Source organism: Anas platyrhynchos, chromosome 11 (genome assembly GCF_047663525.1).
Source record: "Anas platyrhynchos isolate ZD024472 breed Pekin duck chromosome 11, IASCAAS_PekinDuck_T2T, whole genome shotgun sequence".
Classification (NCBI taxonomy): Eukaryota; Metazoa; Chordata; class Aves; order Anseriformes; family Anatidae; genus Anas; species Anas platyrhynchos.
In genome coordinates, this window is record NC_092597.1 from 6,848,670 (window position 1) to 6,868,911 (window position 20,242).

The following is a 20,242-nucleotide window of genomic DNA, read 5'->3' on the forward strand; positions in this document are numbered from 1 at the left end:
TAAATATTAGTTGTTGCTCTTTTATCAGCATTCATAATTAAAACCAATAAATAATATTCAGGTTGTTCATATCTTCACAATGTTATTTAAACAAATTTTAAAATCCTCATTTCACATGGCTTATATTTCACTAATATAAACTGCTTCAAGAGTTAATAAGAGCAAACACACTTCTGAAGTTTAGTTGGACATGAGTTTCATTACCAAAAAAATATATTTATCTAGAGCGAAGTACTATAATTTGGACAGCAATGTTGTTGGGAGAGGTATTAAGTTACAGTGTACTGCTCAGACTGAAGTAGTGGTTGGAAGAAAAAAAAAAAAAAAAAGGAAAGGAAACTCTGAAAATTCCTGTGGTTCAGGGTGTATACAGAAACAAATGGTATTTACAGTTTCTCTGCTCAAATATTACTTATCTTTAATTCTATATAGAGTGAACTGCACTGTAAAATAAAGCCTATAAGAAATAAGCCTGAAAGTCTCTAATCTACTCATTTTTACCCATTTTATATGCAATTTTAATAATTACTACTATTAGGCAGTGAAGTTATGTATTTAAAACTTTACAAAACTGAAGTTTAGATACCTCCAATGTCTGAATAATTAGACAAGAAAATCCCTTCAAGTTATGTAAGCAGGAAATTATAGTTTATAATACATGTTATATACAGGTATTCCACTCTAAGACCTATTCACCAAAAGAGTACCATAATCTAAGACACAAATCTAAAAAACAAGATATGGATCATATAAAAAATAACTCCCTATTGATGACAGTTTGACACCATTAGGAAATTCTGAAATAGCTGTGTTAAACCTTGATTATGGATTTTATTATTTCCCAGTTAAATTTCAGCTGTAAAGTACTGTCAGATTTTTCTATAAACCAGAACACTCACCTTATGGGGCCTCCACAAAGAAGTGCTAGATATTTCCCTTTTAGAGGTTCCATATCTTTTGTTAACACCACTTGTTTTTCCTTCATTCCCAGGCTTGAACTGTATATGCAACTGAGACGTCCTTGCACTATGACACTTGTATTTAAGACTGGATAAACAGCAAGAAACTTTTTGACGTGATCCTTCCAATGAAACACTTCTTTGCAAAACATGGTGGGTTTTGCTCGTCTGTGCATTTGGTCTTTCCAGTTGATTTATATTCATCTGGTATTCTGAATCTATTTTTGAGGGTAAACATGCAGATGTGCTACGTGCCAGTTTTAAAGGAGGGTATTTTGCACTGGAGTTCAGATTTAACTCTGCACTGCAACAGCCATTAACCATTTCACTGCTTGATGCAAATGCTCTTTGAGTCAGATGAACTGAAATACAGGAGAAGCCACCAGCTACTTCTTCACAAGTTGCCTGCTCAGAACTGTTCAGAATTTTACTTTCGTCCTGTAATGATGTATTCAAGGAAAGCGGTCGAACATCTCTAACTTCACCAGAAGAGCAAACTGTTTTAGACAGTCGAAGTCCATTGACTGCTGTTGAAAGGAAACCCTTGGAAATGGTTTGATCTTCTTTATGCGACGGCTCACTAGGAGAAATAATTAGTTTATGTGATGTCTGATAGGCACCTCTGTGTGGCAGCTGACCTGAGGTTATGGGAGAAGCTGGGGGAGTACTGGAAGGACTCCTAGGGAAAATTACCAATGACGAACACCGCCGCAGTGGAATTTTAGTTTTCTTCCTCACTGACAAAACATCTTGGTCAAAAGTAGTATTACTTCTACACACCTGTACTTCTTCCTGAGGTGAGTTGTTTCTATAGGGATTACACTTGTTAGAAATGTTTCCATATGAAAAGTCACCATGAACAACACCGCTACAGTAAGTGCCATCGCTCGTCGAAGGAGTGCCACTACCACTGTCACTGATGACACTGTTACTGTATGAACCTCCATCACTCGTGGTACTTGTACATGATCCATAGTCACTGCCAGCACTGCTCAAGGATCCATTGTCACTGGCTGCAATACTGCTAAGACTGCCACTGCATGCAGCGCTATTGCTCAGATGGCTGTCATGAGCTGGATGATCAACCACAATTCTAGTGCCACAACTTCCTTCATTCCCAATACTGATGAATGAAGTGTCTTCGCCATCACCAGACCGAAAATATCCATTATGCTTTCTAGACTGTAGAGAAATATGCAGTGAGGTGCTCTTTTTTTTTTGCAGTGAAGAAATATTTGCCTTTCTCTCTTGATTAATTATTTGCTGCATTACAGGTGCACAAGCAACTTGTCTAGGAGTCAGGTTCATTTGTGCAACATTAGGTTCAGAGTTCTGTATCCTTTTGAAGTACATCCGATGGTTACTATCCAAAACATCTTCGGAGGTTTCTGATAGTGGATCTGTGTTACTTCTTTGAGTTGCAAAATGCAGTCTTAACCGTCGTGCCATTTGTTCTCATTTCCACGCATGTTAGTGAATGAAAACCAGAAAAATCCTTCAGCGGGAAGGCTACAGGCAGCTGCACAGAACCTAGAGCTAGTACATCGCAACAGTAAAAGCTCATAGAAGTAGCAAGCTTTGTCCTAATTTCTACAAGATACTAGCGTTAAAAAAAAAGACTGTACCTCTTGAAATAAGTCAGCCATTCGTTGAACTGCAGTTTCTGGACCGTCTTTGATTGCTTGCAGTCAGAAAGCACTCATTTATAAAGCACTTATGTTCCAACGACCTCAGCTGCAACACACTGACAAACACTACCAACCTTGTTTCAATTATACCTTCTGTAATTTGCAAAAATGAATATAATAAACTCCCAGTATTTTCAAGTTTAAAACAGCAACGCCTGCTGCAGCTGCACTAGCTGAGTCAATGTGTCCGTACTTTCCTCAGCAGCGTATGACTACTAATATTTTTACCCGTAGGTTTAGAATTACAGGAAGTTGGTAGGAATGAAATCCCATATAATTGAGTATCAAGTCTAGGATTGAATTTCCAAATAGTAACCATGCTAGCAAACTGCTGAGGTCTGACTTATGCATAAACCAGGGAAATAACCCTTCTCCCCTCAAAAAAATAAAAGTTTTTCTACTCTATTTAAATAAAACTTGAAAGAAATCTGACATTATCTAACAAACTACACGTTGTTAACCAATCACAGTTTGTAAAGATTTGCACACGTTAAAAAGCTCTCCTGCCAATTAGTTAATATTTTTAGTGAGATGCAACTGAATTAGAAACAAGTTATCCTGATTAATAATTCAGCACTGACTTTCAGCCTACCATGTTAAATAATATTTTAACCTTTCCAAATTACAGCTGTTAAAGGTAGAAAGAAATAAAAATATTCTTGCAAGTTACCATCTTGTTTGCTTGAAGTCCAGATTAAGTGAACATTCATTACTGTTTGATAATGACATGCAAATATATGGCCAGCTACATAAACTACGAAACACCAAGAGAATTACGTACTAGGATAAATATGGTTACAGAGCACAATTACAAAAGAAACCTATTCTGTATATTATAAACAAACCACTTCATATACTCATAGCTAACTACTAATTTATTTTCCAATAAAATTATCAAAATGAACAGCACAAAGAAATGAATATATTGTCAACTCTTGTAAGAATAATGGTACTGAGAATTCCTACAGATGTTTCACTGTCTTATATTATCTGAAGAGGTCCTTTGCTGGCATCTAGTGGGACTTTTGAAAAAAGACAATCTTACTGTTAAGTGTATTTTTTTGTGTTTTAAACATATTTGGTTATGAACGTGCTTTTGAACACAGAAGCCATATATGATGCAGTACTAAACACTACCACACTAACATGAAATTACTTAGTGCCGCTGAAAAAGCGCAAACAGAAGAGAACACTAGGCCATTTATACTTTTATAGGTCATACTACTAGATTTTTTTTCTGTTCCATATTTATTTAACCTTTGCTGTATTTTAAGCTAGAAGGCAATAAAATTAACATTTAAACCTCCTTCCCAAATAAGAGCCAAGAATTGAATTCACAGTACTCTGTTTGCAAGCAACAAATTTGTTTTCTAATTATACTCCAGGGCTTACTTAACCTCCATTACCTGAATTCCATGATTAGAATGCAGCAGTAAACGAATACTAGCTTATTCATAAAAGCCAACAAATACAATACTTCATCTATTTCATTATGCTTCACCAACTGGACTTCTTCTAACGTTATGTGCTGGAGAGGGGTTGGGGCAGGAAGGAAAGTCAAACACCATAAAACCTTTCTTGGTCACAGATTTTAAAAGTCACATTTGAACTACAACCAACATATTAGGAAAAAAAAAAGTGTACACATGCTAAGATGTGTGAACGAAGAAGAAACAATGCAGTTCTTAAAGCCCCTTTCTGTCCTGACAACATATTTATTAGCAGCAGTTTGTAGCATGCTAGTGTGATGCACAACAAATTGTAACAATTTTATTAGATACAATACTTTCAGTAAAAAAAAAAAAAGCAACACTTTTGCCCCCAACAGATAATCTGATTTTTTTTCCCCACAATTTTCCCAAGAAATCCGTAAGTAAATGATAAACTGACGTATTTTGGCAACTCAGATATAAGATTTCAACCACATTTCTCACCATGTCATTTTTCTTTAGCTATGATTTTGCAGGTATAGCCAGCCAGCCACAGCTTCCTTAATCACTCCAGAAATGACTTCTAATTTCTACATTCTGTCCTACTGAATTAGAGTTGACATAACAATAAATAAATAAATATTAATAAAAAAGGAAAGACCTATAGCCCCATGCAAATCTTAATATTATTTAACTCTTCATTACAAAATAACATAGGCTCTGGTACTTCATTTGAAATATGCAGAGCTGGGACAAGTTATTGTAAGACAGGAAAAGACTTCAAGATGTCAGCTAGGTCCTGCACTGGCCCATCTCATAAACGATCTCATTCTCCTTCCTGACTGATTTTTCTAATGTGCTTTTAAAGACAGCTCTAACAGAGCATTCCACAAACTGGTCAAGCCATTTATTCTACTAATGGCTTGCATCTAGTCAGCAAAACGAATCAGTTTCCGTGTTCCCTTAATAAAACAGATCCAAACCAGGTGATTTTTGACAAGTCTTAAAGCTACTACAGAAAGATGTGAAATCACCAACAATTGGAGTCTTAATTAATGTTGCAGGACTTGGAATTGAAGCAGGACTTTGAAGAGTTTTGAGCCCAGTTTTCAAGAAAGCAACATTTCTTAAAAGCATAACTAAGATTTCAAGGTTCAATTTCTACCTGAAAGTCACCAGGAATAAAAGCACACAGGACAAAATTCTACAGAGGAAATCACCCATTAGGACAGTCTCACAGCTCTAAAAGAATTCCATCAGCTTGCTCACATCTAGATTTTAAACAGTCATCAAATAGGCAGAAGAATTGCTGCTTAATACTCAAGCCAACTAAAATTATGAAAGATGAAACACCTTTTGATCATAGGTACATATCCTAGTGAAAAAGCACAAGGCACCCATAATTTATGACATGTGAAAATAAATTAATGGAAGTGGGGGAGTCTATCAATCCCAAACTCTCACAGCTAAGGCAACAATATGACTGACTTAAAGTAGTTCAAGACACGTGGGACAGAAATTTAGTCTTCACCACAAAAGAGGAAGCTAAATAGAAATAGGGAGGCAGCCTTTTCCATTGACCAAATGATGAGATGGGAAAGAAAAAAAATACTGTTATTGCAGAACTATACAGCGACTGATTAGGGCATGCTGCTTTGATCTCTAAATGCAGTCACCTGTAGGAAACAAAGCACCTTTTCCAAGTTGATCCAGTAAGAAAACAAAACAAAACAAAACAAAACAAAAAACAGCTCATCTACTTTAGATCAGAGTAAGGCAAGTAGGTAAGGAATTTTCTTGGTCAAAACGAAAAAGAAAACATTGGCCTTCCCGAAATTAGGGATCTGATTTTCTATTCATGCATCCTGACTTCCACAGGGTGGCAGCAAAGCTCCAATGACTAATTACAAAGTACTTCTACCTCACGAAGAATAGACCATAGCCCAAAACATGATTTTGAAACACACATTTGAGCATCCTGAAAATTCACATTTAACCTAACCTGCCATGTGAACTACAAATTCTGATGACGCATTTTAAAATTGCTTTAAAAAAATAAAATAAAATGAGACATCATATACCTGGGATAGGCATCCAGGGTCTGCTTGTTGAGATTTTCAAAGAAAGGGTACACCATTTTTTCTGTGCTACTCCTCACATACTGAAGAAACTTCTCACACATGTACACAGATACCTACATTCTCAATACTAATTTGCAGTAAAAATAAACATTCATTGCATAGTATTCAATATTAGGGATGGATTTGGCCATATCATTTGAGACGAACTATAAAAAAATGATGCTTTTGAGTTGAAACACATTAGAAGTTAAGAGCAATAGTATGATTGCTTCAGATCAAAGTATGGTAATGTCAGACACATTAACAAATCAGGTTTCCTTTAAGTTTCATTACAGATGTCGGCATGCTTTTTTGTTTGCTTTTATCTTGAGCTTAGAATCCAGGTGAACTTAATTTCATTCAAGCATTTAGTAAATTGCAATATTAATGAAGGACCTACCAAACGGTTTTCATCAAATACTTCAAAAAGGAGTCTGTGTTTCTGAGGATTAACCTAGGAAAAATAAAGATGTTAATAGTTAAAATATACACTGAATTCCACTATTTGTTTTCAGGCAAATGCCATAATTTCTTTTCTCTTGCATAAACACAGTAAAACTAATAAAAACTCAAAAAAAAAAGTTTCTCATAGAACTTGGCATGCAAGTTCAGGAACGTATCATTGCTAACATTATATATACATACATATTTACACACCAAAGAAAAGAAATCCCTCATATCTGTATTCTGGAAGATGAACATTTTCAAAATATCCTTGGCTACAAGCACACACCCCCAGTCTTCCAGTTCTCCACAGGAAGCATTTATCCCAACAAAGTTAAAAGATATCTCACCTGTTATGTGTGTCAACACAGAAAAATATCAGGCAAGATTTCAGAGTACCATGGAAAAAGGAGTATGCCAATACTTAAAGACCCATAGGTGTTTTGAATTTTCTGAGGAATTATTTCTTAAGTCCACTAACCTGCCTGCATAGTCATTTTGACTACAAATGAAGAAACTGCTCCTTCATTTTGAGTACGTGAATCAGCAGTTACAGCTATCAAGAATTGCTATTCAAAAAAAGCAAGTTACGTGGAAAATTTATGACACTTAGTAGACGGTACCATATATTTGGTAAAGAATGCTTACATGAATCTTTGTTAACAACAAGAAATGCCTAGACAAATTTTCTGACAAAGCCTAAATGAGCTATCCTACAAGGTAATATGCAAGGATAATTTAGTTTCTGAACCACAGAAAACAAATTAAAAACCAAAATATTAACTAAATGATTTTGACATCTAGATTATAAAACCGATTCTCTAATAATAGCAGCTTAGAATGTATGCAAGCGTATTGTGTTAACTAGAGGTCCAAAAGGACCAAAAAGGAGCAGAGGACCACTTTCTAGGACTAACTGTACGTATACAGGTATCAGACAGTACAGGTTTTTTTAATGTTGCAGAAAAGCACATAATAAAACTTGGTGACTGGAAGCTGATGCTACACATTACTTTCCATAAAGTCACAATTTCCTCATAAATCAAGACTTGATTTGTTTATCAGAGGAGGGAAATTCACCATCATTTTGAATGCGAGAAAGTTGCCTTTATTAGGCATGCTGAAAAACACAGAAGTCCGAGCCCTTGACTAGGCACTTTCTAAACTGGGGCCTCTAGGTCTACGAATTTCTCAACAATACAGTACATGTTCTAACGGCTTGCGTGCTTGTTGGACAAGTAAGACATAAATTAGACATCTAATCTACACCTTGCTCCTAAAATAGAAGGAATACTATGCTTTTCACGCCAGAACCAATAAGACAAGATTGGCGCTATCCCAAAAATGTTTTTTTAAATTTCATGGAACAAAGAAGCTAAGATTTTTATTTGTGCTATATTTAAATTCTCAGTCTTGAAAATAAACGTATTTCTAAGGAAAGCAGTCTGTTAGCATCTGAATATTAATTCTAATGTTTGCATTTCTGATCTTAAGCTGTGGAAGCAAGAAAATGTTTTTCTAACTGTAACATAATAACCAACACAGGTAATAAGACCGTAAAAAACAACAACAACAACAAAAACGGAAAAACACTTACTCTAAATAAAAGTTCTTCATTCCACTTTGGGTTTAAGGACTATATGTAGGAGGAAGAAAAAAAAAAAGACAACATGGGTTATGGGAACAATTATATACAGTTATCTTTTGTTGTTTTGCTTACTTGTTTTATGTCTGCTTTATCTCATATAACAATACACTAAAAGCACAAAAGCTTTAACACTGCTATTGCAGATAAAAGTCTTAGGAGCCTTACACTGTTTATTGCAGGGCAGAACGGAGACAATTTACGCAAGTATTCTCAGATTCTGCCTGATGCCAAGGATGCAGAAAAAGGCATGTCATACAATTCAAAACAGTTATTTCATGGTACGTTTTCAGTAACAGTCACTGCTTCCCCTTCAGTCCAGATTCACTATCTGTACTGCTTTCACACAAACATAAACTAACCCTGAAATTACAAACTGTTACCAAATGCCAGATCTCTCACCAATGTAATCTAGAAAGACCAGGCACAGATCGACCAAACAACATAATCTGCTCAGCCACACACCGTTCTCAACTGTGGTTATTTTCAGAAATATTATAGATGTTTTGCACTCTCACCATAGCTAAACTAACAATTATCAACAAGAAGAGAAAACATATCGGTCAGTCATCATAAAAATCACAGCCAGTATCTGAAAACAGCAGTTTGGAAGAATATTTTATCTCTCAGTTTTCCATTTTTAGTAGATCTAATATAAATTATCACTTCTAACACTGACTTTTGTCTGCAGGTATTCTAGAGAAACCAGGACTATCACGGTTCAGGTGAACTGCATGATTTAATGTACAAAATAGAAAAGTTGTACAGAAAGAGACATTAAAGACCCAAAACGATCAAAACCACCCAGTATGTCTATAAACTATTCAATTTTGGATCAGTACATACCTCACCTTCTTTAGTGGCTCTCTATCTTCCACAAATAGAATTATTGAATGGAAAATACTAAAAATAATACCATAAACAGAGAAATAGGGTGGAACGCTATAGATTGTGGAACACTCCTTTCACTTGAGGCATATTAATCCTTCTATTTCTTGTATTCTTACCTCCCCCTGAGAGTCTGATAAAAAAAATAAATAAATAAAAAATACACCCATACAGACAAGAATGCTAACCTTTCTAATAGTTTTTGTCTGAACACTGCTAAGGACTCCAGTCACTGGATCATACACTGTCACTTTCACATATGGGTCACTGTTGGGGAAAAGAGAAAAAGATAAGCAAACTGCTAGATATAATTTTCTATTATTATTTATAGCATTATTGGCAGTTGAGTTTTAAAAAGCTTAAATTAACAGAAGCTATGAAACTACAAGTTACAATTTATTTACAAACACCATATCCATTGCCAATTATAAACATTTTCTAAATAGTTTTAGAGATAATCAGTAATAATGCTTAACTAGTAGTAGCTACTAATAGTAGCTAGTACCATTGTAGCTATGCCATTTTACATTCTGTATGTCACTACAATTTGATTCTCTTTCCTCTTGCACAATTCTAATTGCATGAGAAAAGATTTAATAATCTTAATGCATTTCTACAAGACATACCTGAAAAAAAAAATCAGTTGTGCTGAAAAATTTTAACTACTAAACTTCTTGTTTTAGACAAAAAGAATTTGGAACATCTGGAATTTGAGGTACTTCCTTAAAGACTCGGTATTTTTACTAAATGTTCTGTTTCACAGACTAACTTGATTTTTTCTGTTAATGAAAGTGTCTAATACGACAGCTTAAAATAGCCTACTGCCTCAGATATTTTTTCTTCCTGTGGTACAAGAAACATTATATGAGTAACTACTTTGCATGAACAGAAACAAGGCATTCAATTGCTCAAATAAACTATTAAAAAAGGTAATGAGGACCATCTGCCATGCAACAGAACATACAGTTTTCACATATTAAATTATGATGAGAAAAGTTGATTTTTTTTAAAGTAAGAAACTTGCATGTGAGAAAAAATATTTTTAACTATTTAAATTTAATTATATTTGATTGAATTAATATATTTAAATTTATTTAATTAACAGATATTTATTTTTTAAGCCAGATTATCTGGCTTAAAAATATGAGTAGCATGAAAATTTTTTCTAATGCTAAATTGATATCACATGTAAAAATAATACTGCTAGTGGTAAAATAACAGCATTTCTATACATACGTAAAAAAAAAAAAAAAAAAAAGCTGACAGCAGAACTAGTATTAAACTCACCAGTACTTTTTTAGACACTCCGTTCATGGGACAAAAAAAAAGTAACTTTACTACAAGCTGCATGCTACCACTTGCCAATTCTACAGGATCCTGCAATACATTCCAATTATAAAGTCTGATCTTTACTGTGGTAAATGTTAAATCATTTTAATTGTTTCTTTCCTTATACAGATTGTTAACTTTTAAATTTGTACATGCCTGAAGCCACTGGCATGGGTTTACCACATCTGTGGAATTGGTGGATGCTGTTCCTCTGCACATAATTGGAGTTAAAGTACTCTTGTTGCTACCACTGTTTAGTATGGCATTCATTCCAAGTCTTTAAAGTGCAGATGAGACAATTTTGATTAAAACTGAACTATTGTTGTTTTAGCTGCACTCTAACTGAAGTAAAATATGTTCCTGTATCCATCCTCCAAGACGGAATTATTTTAGCATGCAGAGCCTTCCCACATGTTGTTTTGCCAATGCATAGATCTGTCCACATGACTTTTGGGCAAGAAACTAGACGCCCTCATGTTTATATAGCCTCTGATCATTTTTATAAGGTGCCAGTTAAAACACTTCTTTTTTTTTGGAAAGAGGCATAGTAGCATTTACTAAGATCTAAATAGCTATGGAAACAAAATAAAGAATCAGATGTCCATTAAGACATTAACCACATTTTTTCCTTACCTGGCTCCTAGAATATCCTTCTTGGCCAGACCAATTCCAGCTATAACCTTCACCCTGACAATTCGTGTGTTCTCCTAAAACACAAAATTCAGGATGTATTCAGCCATTTATTTTTCAGATCTACTTTTGTTTATAGAACTAAAAAGCAATTCTTGGTACAATTCTGGATTCATACTGGAAACTACACACAAGTAATGCAGGTATTTCAACTGATAGAAACAGCCCTAAAATTCAGTAGCAAGTTTATTCTACTTTTAACCTCTTTTCAAGTATTATCACCATCCTTCAGGACAGAATCATTAACGCAGCATACAACTGTCCCTGCTAGCCTTCCTTCCTAAAGACCCCTCAGAAACAAGATGAAGATAAATTAGCCCGGCGGTGGCAGTCACCATTTCCCCCAAAAGCCTCACAATATACTCCCATCGGTTTGCACATACGGCACAGCACACCCACAAAGACCTTCTAGAGCAAGGGCAAGTAAGAGCGAGCTGCTGCTGCCACAATTTGCAGAGCCCAGCGGCTTTCACCACCTCCCAGCTGCTCACGGAAAGGAGAGCATCCAGGAGCAGCTTCCAAAACTCTGTTTCTTTGCAGGCAGCTCCTGGCTGCCCTTTACCAGAGCAGGCAGGGACCCTGTGAGCACACACCCACCACTGTCACGACTTCTGTTTGGAAGGAAGCAAAGCACTGTTTGTCACTTACACCTCGCTAGCCATTTAAGCCACTTGGAATATGCACTTAGCCAAAAACATGCAGTTTTTACCTAATAGCATCCCAGCATTCATAACCGGGTGGGAAATAACCTCTGACAATAAATTTATTTTCTGGGAGGAAGTAAAAGGGTATCGAATTTGTCAGGACAGACTGATAAGCAGTGAAGAAAAAAAAAAAAAGTTAAGAATGAAGAACTTGGGCATCTATTTTTTATTTTATAGCACAGAGAGGCTAGGCCCCAAAAAATGGCATTTTTAAAGTTGTGTCAGCAAGGTGTGAGATCTTAAAAACAAGGAACAACCCACTATTTCAGCTACGCGTTATTCAGATTATAGTTTGACAAGGACACATAAGTTCAACTTGCAATTACACTCCTGCTAATTAACAAAAACGCACAGACACAGTCTTGCAGGGTTCCTGTGGTGAGGTGTGGAATTCAGGAGCAAAGGCCCAGCTGCTCTCAGGGGAGGAGAGAGCACCGTTTCTTGGGGAAGCAGAAGGCTTGGGAAAGACAGAAAGTGCTTTCAAAAGGAGACACACAGGGAGCACTCAGGGAAGTTTGCTTTGTCCTCGGGCTCCCATATAACCGCAGGGCTGGACTCCCCAACCCACACCACCGGGAGGGGCTCACAGAGCTGATGGACGCAATTAGAGCACTAGTCCTGAGGCCTTCTCCCCCCCTCTGAGCTGATTGCCAGGGGGTGAGAGGAACCGCAGCCACCTGCACAATAAAACGGTCAATCAGCCCAGACAATCCCAGCCAAACCACAAGTCTATCCCCCAAATTCACCTCAGAGAAAACTGTCTCCTAACAGGAAATGTAATAGGCCAGAAACAAGAGATCCAGCAACAACCACCACACACGTTTTTTGGTTGGTTGGTTGGTTGGTTGGTTTTTGTTTTGTTTTAAAATGTGCATTTTTTAAACTGATGTGAGCTCACACCAGGAGCTGCCCAGTCTCTGGTCACACCACTGAGCAAGGCAGACCACGAGAAACTCAGACAGGTTGACCCAAAAGCAGTCAGAAATACATTGCCCTGGAGTGACTCATTCTTCTGCCCTGATCATCCGGCGGAGGACAGAGGTCTGCTGACAGGATACAGGTCTGCAGCACGACCGTATGACCTCTTCTTCCCCATGTACCAGCAACTGGGCCTGGCTGGTCACAGTTGAGCTGCGAGATGTTAGAGCTCCATGCAGCACACCACACCTGCGCTTACTCCACTCTCCTTGAAACAGCCATGCCCTACTCAGTGCTCAGACCTGCCCTGTTTCAAGGTCTGAGGGAAAGAAAAATAATAACAAAGGGTGTACTTTCCATTTTTTCCCAGCATCTCCTCACTGGCACTCTGTGTCCCAGCCTTACTCCTTACTAGGCAGCTGTGTGCTCCCCTGGCAGACAGAGCTAACTTCAACACATCTACAGGGACCAAGTTCAAAACCAAGATTTCAAGGCTTCAAAAGCAACTTTGAGCCTTGTCTTCTTCATTCACCATGCTGAGGAAATCAGCATTTGCCCACTTCATAGCCAAACGTGGGAGAAATGGTGGACCGGTAAGTTCTTCTGTAGACCCACAGGCAGCTACAGCCTGAGAGTTTTCGTGGTCGGAGCCACAGTGGGGCTGCAGCAGCACCTTGTCTGGCGTGCCAGCAGTCACCTTTAGGCTCGCCTCGCTACTCTTCCCACTGCGGTGCTTCCAGTGGTGCTGCAGCAGGAGGCAGCACAGGCAGCCAGCCAGGAACACGCCAGCCATGCCTAGCAGCACTGCAGCTCCTCAGGAAACCGCTCTCTCGAAGTCCAATTTATCTCCTCAACAACCTCTTCCGGGGATATAAACGCCTAACAATGCTTTTGCACTCCTGAAATTAACCAGAAGGGAAGATAAAAAGGTGAGCAGGCCTTTAAGATGGCCAGACAGAACAATCTCATGACACACCCACTCTCAACTTCTCCTTTGCATCAAGTCCAGGATGCACCAAACGCTTCCATGAACTCATCCAAATTGTCGAATTAACAGAAATTGAACCCAACTCATTGTCATGTCGCTTTCACATTCACTAACAACTGCTCTGTTTACTAACAGATTGTATATAACAAAAAGAACATGAAATAGATGGTTTATGTGCTGATCTGTAGACAATCAAATAACACAAAGATTTAAATGCCTGCCAACCTGCCATACTTGGATAGCAATGCAGCATACATTTTCACGTATACCTATTAAAATAGGTGTCAAGTAGTTTTTAAATTGCATTCTGTACATAGCAAAGCAAGAGTCAAACTAATAAAGATAAAATTTGCATTTCTAAAAGTAGTGTTTCATTTCCACTGAAGTCACTATGAATCTACCTGGATTCCATTCATACAGATTAAGGTGAGAAGGTCTCAGATTTAGTTTTGGACAAGAAAGGAGCCTTTAGAGAGAAATTGCAAGTATGTAAGAAGCTGAAAACCTCATCACTGCTTTACCAGAATAGAATGGTTTTACCAGAATAGTGTGGTTACAGCACAGTTAGTTATTTATAATCAATGAGCAGGGATACAAATATTAACACTGTCCATACCCACCTCCAACTTTTCCAAATTCATGTGGTAGGAAATTAATCCTAAAGACAGCTTGGAGGAGTGACTGGCAGAGTAGCAATCATTTTAGTGGTGAAAGTCCAGGACAGAGCTAAAGAATGACCATGAGACATATACAGAATGAAAGGGTGAGAAAGGTGGCACAAATGAAGAAGTGATGACATGGCAATGACTGCAGCACAAGATACCAACTAATCCAGAGAGTGATGATAAAGTGTAAGCTTAGTATAAACCCCCAAAGGCAGATTCCAGTCCCTGAGCGTGGGCATGCACGCGTGTACGCTGAGTGCTTTGCCAAGCCCACAGACAGCAAATGACAAAACGTGGCCCACACAAGTCAAAGGTGAAAAGATTCACAACCAGATTACAACACAGAGTTGTAAACTTACAAGTTTTAGCTGCTGCCTATACCTGACACAGGGGAGGGGTAAAAAAGTTCAAAATTTTTCTTTTTGTGTGTTGAAACGTTATGATGTTACACCAGCACAAGGCATTTGCCTTTACCACTCATTCATGTCTGCAACGTGCAATAGTTTGACTATGACTGTATTACGCTACTAATCACTCTCCTTCACTTGAACAAGGAAGACAACGCACACAGTTTTGTGTTATCTAATTCAGTGCCTGTAAATGTTCTTTGATGTTAATGTAAACACCTTGAGTCCAAAAAAATTGCACCAGAGCTTTCAGCAAGCTGTAATCCATTTTTCGGATTGAACAATGCTTCCAGGCATTCTGAACCTCCAACAGCTGCCTGGCGATTGAGTCAGACTCGCATGAACAGCTACCACACCGAAAAAGCACTTCATGCAAGACACAGGTAAACTTCTCATTAAAAATTTGTATGTCAATAAAGACAAATGTTTTAGATTAGGAGAAGGGTTCTTCAGAGTACATATTAGATTAGTATTGAAAAAATAATTTTATTGATTTTTCTTTAATCTTTGATTCAAGTTCTGATTATTTTTAATATACTTCTACAGAAAAGATTCATACAGAATATAAGGAGACAGCAAAAAATGGATTGTTAACATGAAACATTAAAAGGTACTATATGCTGGGCTACTGAACAGCTTTTTTGCGGAAGCCAATGTAAAAGTCGGCGTGCCTTAAAGAGAGCACACTTTGTAGTGAACAACTGCTCTAGGCAATAACATCCTGTTATTCTTCTGTTCCAGTTAGATAGGTCAAGAATCAACGACCATTAAATTTAGCCAAGAAAGAAGCATCAAAGGATGTTACAACTACAAAACAGCGCAGTAGCAACACCTTCAAAGATTTTGGTAATATCTGAAATTATACGTTACGGTTTTCTTAAGTTTCATAGTATGTCTGCATAAAGTGCACAGACAAAAAGAGAACAGAAGACACTGCTTCAAGTACATACAGATAAGGCAAGCTGAAATAAACATACCAACAATTTGCAAGTTGACAACTGAAACCAGTATACACAGGGCATCAAAAGAAAGGGATGGTTGAGGAGCTGAATGTGTTGTACATAGCACACAGGGATCCCTCCCGTCCCGTGTACCGAGGTCTGCAAATTGCAGAGGAAAAGAGCTGATCAACTACTACACGGGGTTCTGCAGTGCACATCTGCAGACTGCTCACCTCACTGATGAGCAGCTGGAAACAGCAAGAAGAGGCAGGACACTTGCATGGGTTGAAAGGCACTAAAGCCCACAGACCCCAATATAGAATAAGTGCTAGCATTAAATACAGACACCACAGATATATAGTTTGTTTTGTAACAGGCATCTCACATCTGAGAGCCATCTTATTCGAGGTACTCAGTTTTACTGTACTGTTACCTTGTATTCCAAGCACAAACTGATACAAGGACATCATCACAGGCTCTGAAGCCTAATAGCAGCTGGGAAACAAGGCTGAAAACAAGTGATAGCTACAGCAAATACATGTTTGTGTTGAATGGATAGCTTCTTTCTGCTGTTTTAGTAGGTGACACTGCTCTTTCTACATGCTAAAAAGAAACAAGCAAAAAGAAAACACACATCTCAGCAAGGGTCCCAGTCTGCTTCTCCCATCCAAGTGCACTTTGCTTATTTCATGTTTCAGTTAAAGGTTTTGTCTGTTTTTAAGCCTTGAGATCATTAGTGACCATAAGAAGTTACGCTAGCATTTCACACCAAAAACAAATTCCTTAATTGCATTTCTTGAGCGATAAGCCATCTGTTCAACTCAAACAGCATCTACGTTATTACATTATCTACATTGAGGCTAGCACATAATATTTTCTCTTAAGCAGCCCAGGAGAAGAGACTGATGCTTGTCACCTTGCAGGTGAGGCAGACTTGCAATGTGTGCGTTAGGTGACCTGTGCAGACCGCTAGCTCGCTTAGCACCACCAGCTCATTTCACCAGGAGGTGGGAAGCAGGCAAGACTTACGACACAGCCGGACCTTCCGTCTTTAAAGAAATTCTCTCCAGGCAAGCCAGGCAAGTTTTCGACTCAGGAAGATTCTTGTTGCAGAACTACAGCAATCAATCTGATAAACACAAGGTCCTTGACTTCCATCTGCTGGTTGCAGTCCAGCCTCACTAACGCACCGAGAGCCTGGACGTGGTTGTGCCACAGAACATTTCGTGTTCACCTGTAAGGAAGCCTCATCCTTCCCCAAATGCCCAATGTTGCTATAGATTGTATTTAATGCCTCCACTTCTGAATTAAGGAAAAACTCAAGAAGACCACTAATGGAGTTAAAAGTCTGCCAGCATATTTTTAAGCTAACTTTTTTCTTCCCTTTTTATTAAAAGACAAAAAATCACTCTTCAACAAGCACAACCCCATATCTACAACAGTCACACCTGGCATTTTTTAGATCACCCTGAAGAAAAAGGCTTAAATACACAAGAACAACTCTGTAAGATAGCTTCTTGAAATCACCAGATCTACACAAACTATATTAAAAAAAAAAAAAGGCAAACCCATCACTGTTTCTGTAAGTGTCTCAGCTACACCATATACATACACTGGATTTTTGTCAACTGTTTTTTTCTGCCTTGCAGAAGGTAGGTAAAGCCTTCACAACCTGTAGCTTCTGAGCATTTCTGGAGCTGGGATGCGTGCCTGCTGTTTGTGTTTGGGTGCCCCACAGCAGCACAGGCAGAGGGAGCAGGCAGCAGCGCAGAGGTGCTGGGGAGGCCACAGGGTGTGAACCCAAACAGAAGTACTAAGGCTGTCTCCAGCCTAGACGGTAACGAGCCAGGCATAATTACTGTTCTCATCAGAAGTAACCCAAAGGAAGAATAGGCCCCGCCAGCCTCCAAACAGCATCTGTCAGATTTCTGGTTGTCAGCATCATCTCTATTTCAGCACTATGAGAAGGGCTCTGGTGGAAGGCACGCAGAAATGGAGAAGCCAAACCATAAGTTCAAGACATTCAGTTCACCAGCAGCAAGCTAAGTAGTCATTAAAAAACTGGTCCAGTAGTATATTCTGAAGGAACATAAGAGTATCTGAAGTTTTCCAGAGCAGAATGCCATATGCATCTGCGAAACCTTCCACGACCTGCAGAAAACCAGACCGCTCATTCTGCAGGGGGCAGCTCTCCAGTGACTGCTAAAATGGTGAGTACGTCAGGCACGATGTCTCTCTGCCTCTACGCTCCCACTACAATTCCCTCTCTAACTAAAAAATGCAATTCCCTCTGTAACGACAGCATTAACAGAACAGCAGCTGAGATTCCAACTAGTCTTGCTCCAATTTTTGAAAAACCACTTGACAACCGCTGTTCAAAATGCTGTATTTATTACGGCAGCCAGTTGCCATCACTGACTAACCAAAAGCCGATTTCACTAACTGAAAGCGAGTGGCGCAGCGTTAGGAAATGCTAGATCCCAGTGTTTCCTCTACACAAATCCAAGCCTGAACAACCCAGAGGTTTTGTGTTAGAAAGTCCCTCAGCCAAAGGAAACCACTGTAGTGAAGGACACCCTACCTCAAGAGCTCCAACAAAGTCGCCACTACTATGACAAAGAATAGCAGCAGCAGCAGCTGTGTCAGTCAGCTCCCACAGGTCTGAAGCAATGCTTGGAGCATCCCGATCACACAGGCACAGGCACCCACCTCATGGGTAAGCCAAAGGCTGCAGCAGGTGGTACGAGCACCGCAAGAGGCCTGACCTGGTGGCAGGAAGCTCATCAGGGCACTGCTTTCCTCTTCTGGAAAAGGTTAACGAGATGACAGAAAGCCATCGTTTAACTGTTCTTAAAGCTCTTTATTTTCCTACACTGAGACCTGCTGTAGTAGGAAGTGCAATTTGTTCAATTTGCCTTTTTTCTATATACTACACCTGCAATGTAAAACAGTTCAAAAAAAAAAGTCGACACTTGATTAGCGTTCACTTTTCTTCTAATACTGTTCCTACATTAGATCCATTTTATCCCGTTACTGCATATTAATCCTGTTAGAACTTCTGATGATAGAATCAAACTGTGGGTTTTTTTTCTGAGACACCTTACCAAGTAAACAGAGTTGATGTTGTTCAAAACTATTCCGTATTTTCTCCGTTCCTCATTTTTCAGCACATGACCCCAGACCTCACTTCCCACACAGTGCTAAGACCCTGCTGTGCACACAGAATTAGTAGTTTTCACCACGGACTTTTCTGGTGCTGATTATTTCAGTATCCACGCAAATCACAAGAAGTCCTGTGGGTGACAGAAGGATGTTATACCCATTTTATAGATAAACAACTGAACCAGAGGAGTTAAGGACTGTATCTGCTAGATGCTGGCACTGACCCGAATACAGCACATCCAATAACCAGCTGGACACCAAATAACCTCAACTACAGCTCCCTTCCGAGCCCAGCCCCTTCGCTATCACGTTGTTTGTGCCAGCAACATCACGCTAGCGATGCCGTGTGTTAGGTCCAAGTGACTAACACGCCATTAACCAATAAATTAGCCATAAATGAATAAACTCAGTGGGTGAGGGAAGCGAAGACAACTCTCGCTGTCACGCTGAGGGGTCAGCCGAGCCTGCTCCCCCCTGCCACCACCGCAGCCACCTCACCCCGTCACCCTGTGCAACAGCTGCAAGCAGCGCGGCTCTGCAGGCAGCAGCTCCTCTTTTACCACACAACTTTGATTCACACCCCAGGCGAACCCTTCCTGCGCCGTTTGCTTGCACCGTGCTCCGGAGCCGAGCAGGGGGAGCCCCCGCAGCACGGCCCGGTCCCTGCGCACACAAAGGGCCCAAATTTCCCCCATCTGCGCCCCGAAGCAGCTCGGCCAGGCGGAATTCCGGACCAAGCAGAGCCCCACGGCCTCCCACCCGCCCAGCGACCCCCGCCTCCCCCAGCCCGGCCTGCAGCAGGCACGGGGGCACTTCCCGAGCCCCCCTTTGTTGGGCTGCGGACCGACAAAGCCGCCCAGAGCCCAAGTTGCGCCGCCCCCGAGCCGCAACAAGTGGCCGCAGGGCCGCTCCCCGCCCCCCCTCGGCACCCCCCGGCCCGCAGGAAGCCCCCCCCCGAGCCCCCGGCCGGGCGCGGCCCCGCGGCGCGCCCCCGCGCCCCCCCCGCTCACCTCCGGGCCCGGCAGCCCCAGCACCTCCGCGCCTGAGGCCGCCATGGCCGCGCGCGCGCTCCCGCCGCCGCCGCCCCCGGCCCGCCCCCGCCCGCCGCAGCACGAGAACGCGCGCGCGCGCCCCCGCTGCCCCCCGCCCCATTCTCTCTCCCCGCGCCCTCCCCGCCCGCCCGCGATTGGCGGAGGAGGCCCCGCGGCCCCGCCCACCCCGCGCAGGGCCCCGCTCTGATTGGCTCGCCCCAGCTCCGCGGCCC

General features: G+C 40.2%; 1 protein-coding gene across 4 annotated transcripts in view; it reads right to left on the minus strand.

The window, feature by feature from the left end:
- Positions 1-20,118, minus strand: part of NEDD4 (NEDD4 E3 ubiquitin protein ligase) — a 54,461-nt gene extending 34,343 nt beyond the window's left edge. Inside the window, exons 1-5 of one of the 4 annotated variants that reach the window (XM_038184986.2) lie at positions 19,989-20,118; positions 11,137-11,210; positions 9,363-9,441; positions 8,239-8,277; positions 6,598-6,651 (exon numbers count right to left, since the gene is read on the minus strand). In XM_038184986.2, coding sequence (XP_038040914.2) covers positions 6,598-6,651; positions 8,239-8,277; positions 9,363-9,441; positions 11,137-11,210; positions 19,989-20,033 — 291 coding nt within the window. In that variant the 5' untranslated portion in view covers positions 20,034-20,118. Of the gene's footprint in view, positions 1-899; positions 6,549-6,597; positions 6,652-8,238; positions 8,278-9,362; positions 9,442-11,136; positions 11,211-14,423; positions 14,552-19,988 lie in introns of those variants that run through there. The other 3 variants (XM_038184987.2, XR_005268606.2, XM_038184985.2) reach the window with 3 other exon arrangements.
- Positions 20,119-20,242: the final 124 nt, after the last annotated feature.